We start from the raw sequence: 10407 nt of genomic DNA on the forward strand, positions 1-10407 counted from the left end.
GAGTTTAGCTCTGCAGTATGTTCTGCGGATGGCCTCAAGGTCAGTCAGATCAAATTTGCTAGCTATGCAGTGTGCCTACAACAGCAGCTGAAATGTACCTGACAGAGCAATGTGCATGGTCATCCTGGGTATTCCTGATGAATTAGCTGTCTTCCAGCCTTGCCAGGGTCTGCAGTGACAAACAGTCAGGAAAGCGACCGCGTGGTTAGTTCACATAGGGCTGTTGAGTATTGAGTTAGGTATCTCTGTGCATCATACTTTGAAATAAAATCACACACACCACATAGTCACAAATCTGAATTCTTGGTCATAAATTAAGTATATTTTTATCTTGTAAATGAGGAGCATGAAGTTACCCCGAAAGACTGCAGATACACAGATATACCAGATGTTATACCAAATTTTATGTACCTGGGCAGGTCAAATTATTGCATATGCCCTTGGAAAAAAACCAAAGTATCTGCCTTTGAAGGGTGTCCTCAGACTTATAATATGCCTCATATCACAAGCAACCTATTTCTGCTGGGATTTGTGTTTCAGTTAAAGATGTAGCTATTTCTCTGGCAGAAGGCTTGGCACTGATCTATGCTAACTTTGCACGTTCAGCTCTCCTGTGAAGGCATCACTGTCACCTCTTCCCAGCTCCACTATCCAAAGTCTGAGATTGCCTTAAGAATCCTATTTGGGAAACACAGGGTCTTCCTCTCCTCCATGAAATACTCATGATGTTTGACCATTTGCTGCAGCACAGCAGGAAGCTATAGCAAGCTGGAAGCTCGGCCCCTGCCTCAGCCTGGCCCTCAGGATAGACCCAAACTGAGCACCTGGAAATAATTCTTGCAAGGAGATGCCAAGGCACAAGGTGTAATTTCAGCCTTCCGGTTTTGCACGGCCGATGTAGGCAAATGTCCCTAATGAAGCTACTTGAGGTATCGGCAGCTCTTAGCAATACTTGTGCTACAGCAGCAGCAGCTCTTCGGAGCGCTGCTTTGGGAGACCCAGAAAGCAATAGGTGCTGCTGGATAGATGCTACAGCTTGAGGACCAGCTCCCTCTAGTGCTTGCAGCCAGCCTTTCTCGGGCTCCCATAAAAGCCCTGAGGAGATGCAAGACCTCAGGCAGTCAATTCTGTTGGGCTTGTGTTTCAGATAATGAAGTTGGTATTTCTCTGGTGTGATGTTTGCTGAAAATTTGCAATGCCCAAATTAGTCCAAAGGCACTGGCAAGCAGCGAGCAGACAAGCAGGCAGCAAAGCAAAATGAATGCTCTTAATTAATTTTTCTTGTGGCTGTGACATTAATATGACTGGAGCTGGGCTGTGTGCTGCATAAATTAGGTAAAAACCTAAAGGTAGGCTTTTCTTCAAGTGAAGCTATGCATATCTTCTTATGGTGGGTGGGTCTCATCAAAAAGTCTCCCTGACAGTATCCAGGGATGTGCTGCCTCTCGCCCCTTCTCTGCTTTAGGGACTAATATAAAGTGCATCCATCACCATTTCACCCTTGCTGACTCCATATAAGCTTCTACTTAAGCAGTTATGCCACATTAGTGTTCTCATCTTTCCTTGGACCTTAGTAACTTTGTCCAAGGGTTCTGTTCTGTTTTGTGCGAATCCTGGGGATCACAGCCTGTTCCCAGCAGCTTCCCAGGTGCTTGTCAGTGACTAGCTAATTGTCCTTTGGGGTGCCATGGAGCATGCTGCGCTTCACACGGACCTGGCTCTGGTGCCATACCACGAGGTACTGGTCTGCAATACCAGCACATCAGGGGTGTAACCAGCCTGATGGCCCTGGCTCAGCTCTTTACCTACAGAACTCTCTGAGACCAGTGTATTTGGGTTGCTAGTCATAAATTCATGCTGCCTGACAGCAGAATGCTCACTGTCAGGTTGGAGGTCCTATATGCTCACCCAGGGCCTTGTCTCTAAAGACAACCACTGTATCAGAAATACAGAGGTGCCTAGCCCTTGCTAAGCTGTCAAGGTCCACCAAGATTACTGCCATTCACTAAATTAAAATTATCACCTCAGTTTTATGAGCAGCCTGGCCCACCATGATTATCTCTGGCCCATGGTTGGTTGGAGGTCCCTGTGGGACCTGTCCCTGTGTTGTGCCTATTCACCAAGGTGCTGCTGCTGCTCACATCTCACAAGGAGGAGGTCAGGTCCAGTGTTTGCTGGATGTCATCCACAGTGGGGCCAGCTCAGGGCAGATGTTTGCCTATCCAGACCCACCAGATGTCACAGCGTCTTTCTGGGAGGCCATCAAAGCCTGGTGTCCATCTCACAGATGCTTTTCTGCCAGGCACAGGGGCTGCTGCCTCTCCCTTCCCTGCTATCCTTTTTGCCACAGGGCAGGCACCAAATCTGTTCCACCAGTGCCCACAGCCCTTTCATAGGGCTGTGCACTGCGTTTTTCAGCAAACACAATGCCATCCCCAAAGTGAGCAGAGCTGATAAAGCCTTCAGGAGTACAATGCAGCTGTTGCGCTTTGCCCAGTAGCTCATTACATTATTGCAATCACACCATTGTCATGATTTGTTTTGTTTCTGATGTTGACACGATGGTACCTTACAGTGTGCTGGAAATTGTGGATAAGGAGTTTTTTCCAGCCAGCAACAGCAAAAGCACTGCTGCGGAGCTGGACGGTGACAGGGACTCCTCACCCTCATGACTCACAGCAGGGTGCTGTCTCAGTAAAAGACACAGGTACCCCAACCAGCCCTAAGGCAGACCATAGGCATCTGAATCAAAGGGTATGATCCTATGAAAACATTAGTGAGTTTAAAAGTGCCATTTAGATGCCTATAGCAGGAAAACAGTGTAGGACACTCCCATATGACATCCTCATTGCCAAGAAAATGGGACATTCAGGTTGCTGGCCACCCCCCACCCATGATAGAACTCAGAGTTAATACTTTTAAGAAACTGCTTCAGTCACTAAACCATGGGATTTTCTGCTGGTAGTCCATCATGGATACAAGCACTCTGGGCCCAGCGAGCCATGCAGGTTGAGCACAGATTTGTGCACAGGTCAGTCAGCTGAAAAGACGACTCTGCATCCATAACTTGGATTAAGATTACTGGCTGGTTTAAAAAAAAAAAAATCTTAATGAAATAGCACATAAGTGAGGACATGTCAGAGCTGGCCTTGTGGCCCAAGTCCCTCCTTGCCAAAGGGACTCAAGCCAGCACTTCGCACTGCAAACCCAGGACCAGGAACCTTGTGCTATTCCAGACCCTTTCATAGTCCTCGAGTCCCAGCCTTCTTTATTTTCCTTTGCACAGGATGAAAGCAAAGATTTTGCGCCCAGTTCCAGAGGAAAACAATATGGCTCTTCTGAGTACCTCTCACAGGTTGACACACCAGGGAAAAGGCCAGCCACCAAGATGGAGCTGCAGGACCCTGAATCCAACCCCCATGCACCACTGGGTCTCCAAGTGGAGGAACAGGTATGTGAGTTCAAGGGCCATCCAGAAAAGAGAGTTACAAGGCAAGAAGCCAATATCTGAACTGACCTCCCAGCAACGTAACTTAGAGAACTTGTCCAAAATTAATGTAAATCTTTTATGAGAAATCCAGTCTTACATTAGCACTGCCCAGAGGTGTAGTGTCTACTGTATTGCCTTGGTAAATCATTCTACTCCTTTCCTATACTGGTAAAAAAGTACTACCTTATTTTTCTGTTCTAAAAACCAGTTCTTGTTTCAACTAGCTTTATGGCTAAAAACATTCTCCAGGGAATAAGAGGCACTGCCTCCAGTCATCCTGTGGCACACATGGGACAATCAGGGTTGGAAACAAAAACATTTGGAGAGACAGAATCAGAGCTCTTAACTTACCTGCTTCAGCTGGCTGCTGTAGTATTAGGGTGCTTGTCTGCTGCTACATACCTGCTGTTCTGCCTCCTTAAACACATCTTTCTGGACACAGAAAGAAGTGGAAAATGGCCTATATTATAGTGACTATGAAAAACTTGTATTCTAGCCTTTTCATAGGGGGGTCCTTTCAGAAGAGATAGGGGTCCAGGCAGACTTTAATTCTTAGGAGCACAGCCATGCTTATATCTGTATAAAAGACTTTCTTCCTCTCTTGGCATTCCCTCTTTACCTGTGCAGCTGCCCAGAGTGAAGTGCATCTTTCCATTTATAGATCACCCACAGCAGGAAATATCTTAAGACCTCAAACCTGTCATCAGTGTATCTTACTGGATGTGCACAGGAGTTGCTGAGTCTTGATGTGAGAGCAGCAGGACTGCTGTAAGGCAGCTGAGAGCCCTACGTAGTCATGCCTTTTGATGAAGTTGCACAAAATTAAGAGCCCAGAGGAACATGGTCCAGGATGAGCTTTGCAGACTGGCAATTAGATAGGTAATGTTTGCAGTAGAGAGTAGTGAACTCACACTGTCCTTGGCAGCTGAAGAAAGGGACACCACAGTGATGCTCTGTGTGGTCACCAAGAGGTGTTACCCACAGTGACATTCATCTGGCCATATGCAGACTCCTGTACCTGAGGCTGTGCTGTGCTTCCTTTGTCTGCACAGACTGGGTCAACAGCAAATAAAAACTTGGGTAAAGTCAGGTCCCTGTAACATACACACCGTCATTTGGATCTTCTGTGTTGCCCAAACCTCCATGACTGTAACAGGAGCCTGAACACCTTGCACATGGAGATGTGCTCTGACATTAGATCAGCTCCATCTCCTCTGTGTTGTCACGTGGTATGCATCTCACTTGCAAGATCCACATGCTGGGTGTGGAAGTGGGTGCAAGGTATGCTACAGTATAAAAAAAGATAGTAGGCCCTGCCTTTGTGAGGCAGGGCCGGGTCATTCTGTTTTGGGCTTACTCCACTGTAAACTCTGATGGAGCCTGTATCTTCCAAACTGATCCTGCCACTGCTCTCCTGTGCCCCACCATCGGGCTAGTATCCTGATGGGCTTTAGGATGGTCTAAGGGCAATCACAATAGTCTTCCCCAGAGCAAAAATGCTGCCAGAGGCAGCTGCCAGTTCTGGTCAGTCTGTGATGCTGTGGGGTTCTCTCTTACAGGGTGCTTTCCGTGCCTGCCGGACAACATCTCGGAGATGAGTTGTATTCCTTTCCACTCAATGGACACGCTGCACAGTGGAGCAAGAGGCAGGACAGTACCAAGCTCACAGGCGTCACACCTGTTTGTAACCTCTCGGGAGGCTTCAGCTAGCCTGAAACCAGTTTTCTAATGCGATTTGCAAGGTACAGGAGCTTTACCAGTGAATTCTTCATTGCCGAAGAGGCAGCTGCAGAGACTTTGCTCAGGGGACTCCCACTTCTCATCTCTGTACCTGCAGTCTTAATCTTCTCCATAGGATGATAGGTCTGTCTCCATATGGAAACCTTGACTTGCATAGCCACTCTGAATGATGGTACTCCCTGGACAAGAGAGAACTTCTTGTTAATCACTTGCATTTAGACAAGATCCCAGAAGTATCCTTGTGACTACAGTCCACCAGCCCATGACAGCAGTCCTACATGGCTCCACAACTGAAAGCTTACAATTCCTAGGGGGAGTTTGCATTCTCCCAATACACCCTTATTGGCTTGGGCTGTGGTCACCTCATTACCTGTGTGGCCAGTACCCTCTGTCTCTAGGCAGGAGGAAACCATTCCCCACTGGCTGCTTACACATAAGAGGGAAAGAGAGCAGAAAATGTTGTTTAGAAGCAGTTTCTTCCCTATTGCTGTCAGTCTCCACAACAAGCTTTGCATGACCTACTGATCACCAGCTGAGATCTTGCACCAAGAACTCATCCACTGAACGAAACCAACAGCAGTTCACGCAGCAGTGAAACTTCCTCCTGACTTGGACTGGGGTGCTTTTTTACCTGAAGCTTTATGCCCATCATGCTCTGCAGGCACCAACTCTGCTGCTCATTCTCAGCAGTTGAGATCTAAAGGAAAAAGAAACAAGTGCTTTTCCTCACAGACAAGCAGAATGTCCTTGATTCCTTCCAAAAACAGGGTGGAGACAGCAGGATTGGACCCTAAGCTGAGCAGCAGTATGGCTATCTAGGCAGCCTCGGTCTGTGCCCCTCTTCAGGACCACCCCATCTACCGTGTCTGGGACCCAGGTATGATCAGAGACTGCTTCAAATACAGAGGTATGTCACCCTGTCAGTGCCCACAGGCCACTGAGTGCAGATGGCATCACTGTTGGGGGAGACACTGCCCCCTGCAGCTCCAAGAGATGCTCAGATGTTGGACCAGCATCTGCCTGGAGCAAGGTGATTGCATCTGGCTCACACAGTCAGAGCCCTGCCACTCCTTTACATCCCACCACGCAGCTGCAGAGCTGGCCCGCAGTTTTCCTGTCCTGTACACAAACACCATTGACTTCCCCCAGTGCTTTCTTCTGCCTGCTGGAAACAGACGCCCCTCTCTGTGGAGGGACAAGGACAGTGCTGCAGAAGGGAAGAGGGTTGTTTTGGAGGTGCTGTGGGAACAGCTGTGACCCAGCAGCTCCCATATCTTGAGTTGTACCCCACACTCATTCCCACATCCACCTTCCAGACAAGCAGCTACCACAGTAGTGCGCATGTGACTATCCGTACATGCACATTATATGCTGTATCTCCTCCCTCTCCCTTGGAATTATATGCCTCAATTCTGAGAGGCAAATGAATCAAGAAAACAGAGCCAGTTGGAAAATATCTATGGAAACATTTATATAAAAAAGGAAAGTGTTTCAATGACTTTTTTTTTTTAATAAAGATTGCCTGGAGGAAGGGAATTTTTTTTGTTTTTAAAAAAAGTGTTTCCTTTTGCAATTTTTAGATGGTTTCCCAAATTTGTATTTTTAACCCTTCATTTTATTCTTTTATTTTTCATGATGTGTAAGTGTCAAGTTACATAACAAGACAAAAAGATAATGATTTTAAATTAGTATGATGTGGCAGCTCTAATAATCTTATATTAATATAAATTATATCAACTGCTATCACCAGTTCATGACATGGCAATATTAGTACAGAATGGGATAAATATATCAGGTATAATAGGAAAAAAATTTTAAACTCAAAATCCAAACTAAAAGTGAAAGAAACTTAAACTCTGAAGTTAAATTCAGATTTCTGAAATGCCTCCCCCTGCCCCATGTTTATCAGGAAGTATTGAAAATTAATGCATATTTTGCAATTTGAAACCACAGTGGATTTTTTTTTTTTTTAAAAGCCTGTGAAATTGCAATATCCACCCTGAGCACCCTGCTTTGCTCAGGTTAACTGTATGGCACGATCACAACCATCACCGCCACACAAAAAAAGACATAACTGAGATCGATTGCTTGAATGGCATCACCTTCCCTTACCTCATTGGTCAATCTTCCAGGCTTTCCACGGCTGATAAACAGAATTGCAGCCTGACAAGAAGTGCCACATCTCGGCAGTGCTCTCATGGGGCTGGCTTGCTTACTAGCCTCTGCCAGCCTCAGGATGCTACGTTCTGACTCTTTGCCCTTATTTTCACGTTAAAGAAAATGTTTCCCTTCAAAACTAAATATGCTGCCTCAGGTCCTCTTCTACGTGTTGCATAGGAGACACTGCTGCAAAAAAACCCCCTGAGGCAGTGCAGCTGCTCTGCAGCAAGTGGCCCAAAATGCCTTCTGCAGTACCTGCTTGTTTAACCTGGGAGTTTGCATCTTGGAGGCATCTTAGCATGTACCTGCCTCTTCAGATTTCACAGTAATTATTTACCTCTGTTTACATTCCCAAACCTGCTGCTAAGCAGCTTTCCAACCGTATAATATATACCCAGTTACAATCACTGTGGAAGAACTGCTGCTGACGGCTTGCTTGGCATTGCAGTTCAGTCTCTCAGAGAAGCAGCGTATTTAGGAGGGCCTCCCCCCTGCCCTGTGTCACTGCTGCCCAGGACTAACAGCTTAGTTTTTACAAAGAGCCAGACAGCACATACACACTGAAGATGAGGATTGCTTTGAGTGTATAGCTTTCCTCCCAGTGATGAGCCCCATTCTGCTGCGGTCCAGCAGTCCACATCCCGCAGGACACTTGCGTACCCAAACACATCCACTAGCCCTCTCCATCTCATGTTCTTGGCATGGATCCAGCTTAGCATGGTGCTTCCAAAACTCCTTCCAAGGGAACTGGCTTCAGTCCTGGCCAGGAAAGCTCTGCATCCCTGCAACACAACATGCTAGGTTAACACAGGCTTCCTTGTACTTACCCACAAAACTCTGGCTTACCCATTAGCTTTTCAACCCCACAGCTCACCCCAGTAATGCAAATCCATGTCTGAAGTGCAAGGGAAAAACCACCAGCAGCAATAGCTGTTGGGTTTTCCCCTTCTGTCAGCCAGGACCAGGCTTTTCCTTAGCCATGGGCAACCAGGCAGTTTTACCCTGCTGCTCGGCCAGCTCACAGCATGCAGCAGGAGCCCCAGCTACTGACCCAGCAATACAGCTCTTCTGGCACTGTCTGCTCTCCTCAGGTGTTTCTCACAGGTGACGTCTCTTTCTTCAGCTGCCTCAGTGGTTTGTTCAATATTTTACAGCACATACTTTGAACTCTTGCTCTAGACTTAGTCTCACTGCTTGTAAATAATGAACACAGATGTCACTCAGTAACTGTACACTGGGTTGTTTTTACCACAACCAAGATTAAATCTGAGAAAGAAAACCCTCCTTAAAATTGAAAGGGGCCACGCCCTCTAATCATGAGTGCAATAGGAGCTGATTGTATTATTAAACTTATAGCAATGACTTCAGGAAACACGATGTGTTTTACTCAAATTGCACACTTTTTTTGAACAGCTGTAAAATAGAGTCTATGTGTAAATATTGCCATCACTGAAGAAGTATTTGTAATTTTAGCATATAAATATAACAGGCTTTCCAGTGGGCTTGATGATGCCGTGAGGCTGTGCATCAAGCACTTGGGTAATTCCAAAGTTGTAAATGTATTTGCTGTATAGAGGAAGTGTGTCAGTGCTCACTTCTCCCAAGGAAACGGAGATGCTGGTTCCTTTTGGACAGCCAGTGGCTTTCCCCAGAATGGCTGGCACCAGCCTGAGGGGTCAGCAGCTTGCTGCTTCATGGAGTGGCTTCCTTTGTGTCCAGAAACACCACTGCAGCATGCAGAGCAATGCCTCTCCAGGTGCTTGGGTGGCATGGAGGGGTGACAGCTTTGCAGTGCAACCACCAGTGCCGTGCATTGTCAAACTGCAGCTCAGGGGACACAGACGAGGGGAGACCTACAGTCCTCCTGCAGATGTTACCTCCAGAAAAGGAAAAGGGCAGGAAGCACAGGGCAGGGAGGCACACCTTGGTGCTTCAAGAGACACTTGACGAGCAATTTCCTAGCTACAGATTGAAGCAATAGGCACACTGGTGTCATCTGTAATATAGGAGGCCTCATCTCTGCCACCTTGCACATCATTGTAGTGGTCAAAGCACTGCTCCAATGTCAGCCTCCAGTGGACTGCTCTGTATGTGATGAAACATGAAGCCATTGTTTGCAGATGCCTCTGATGGTCAGTAACCTAAGGACCAAAAGGATCATCTTCCTAGGCTGCCCAGCATGCAGCACAAGCTCCTACCTTGGGGAAGCAGCACTCCAGGCTGCATGGAATGTATTTTTAAGAGAATAAATCTATTTTTTTGTATTTGCAGACATATATTTGGGCTGGGGCAGCTTAGTTAGAAGACAAATAACGCAAGAAATCTTTTCATCATCACAGACTCATCCAAGTTAAGCAAATTTTCCAGGGTTACAGTATTGCCTATTTCCCTAAACCAAACTTTGTGTCCAATAGAGCTATCATCAGCACTGTTTCACCCTCTCAAAACTCTCTACTGGCATACTCAGTAGAGGGAAGCCAGCTCTTTCCTCCCCAGGCTGCCCACGCAGTGGATACAGTTGGTGCTCACTTCCTTCCAATTCCACAGTGCTCTTAGTCTGCATGCCAAATGTAAACAGACACTTTATCTGCATGTCTCTCCTGATTCGAACACTGTCAGCTCTACAGTATATAACCAATAAAAACTTCTCTTTTTACATGTTTGTGATGTGGTATTTATAGCTCTGGCTGAATGCCTGCAGCGTCCGTTACTCAGAGGTACTGATCTGCCTTGGTGAAGTGCTGAGGCAGCTGCACTCTGCAGAACTGTGTGTTAGTGCTGAGTCCGACTACCTTGTTCTTAGGTTCTTGCCTGTATCCAGGCTGATCTCATATATCCATTCCTAGGCTGCATTTAAGACATGGACAGTGCAGACATGTGGCAAATCAAATTGAACACAGCCACTCTCCACTTTGGATGACCTGGACTTGGCATTGCTGAGAGCAGGTTGGAGGAAGGGCTTTCCTACAGAGGGAAATGAGCCACCGCTTCATTACATTTCCTTGACTCAGCCAATA

At 46.6% G+C, this 10407-nt stretch overlaps 1 protein-coding gene across 7 annotated transcripts in view; it reads left to right on the plus strand.

Moving 5' to 3' along the window:
- The window catches only part of LUZP1 (leucine zipper protein 1), a 59744-nt gene that overhangs the window by 38388 nt on the left and 10949 nt on the right, over positions 1-10407 (plus strand). For 5 of the 7 annotated variants that reach the window (XM_049821135.1, XM_049821134.1, XM_049821133.1 and 2 more), the window contains 2 exons: positions 3287-3451; positions 5050-10046. In XM_049821135.1, coding sequence (XP_049677092.1) covers positions 3287-3451; positions 5050-5088 — 204 coding nt within the window. In that variant the 3' untranslated portion in view covers positions 5089-10046. Of the gene's footprint in view, positions 1-3286; positions 3452-5049; positions 10047-10236; positions 10327-10407 lie in introns of those variants that run through there. The other 2 variants (XR_007508570.1, XR_007508571.1) reach the window with 2 other exon arrangements.

The sequence above is a fragment of the Accipiter gentilis genome, chromosome 17, assembly GCF_929443795.1.
Source record: "Accipiter gentilis chromosome 17, bAccGen1.1, whole genome shotgun sequence".
Lineage (NCBI taxonomy): Eukaryota > Metazoa > Chordata > Aves > Accipitriformes > Accipitridae > Astur > Astur gentilis.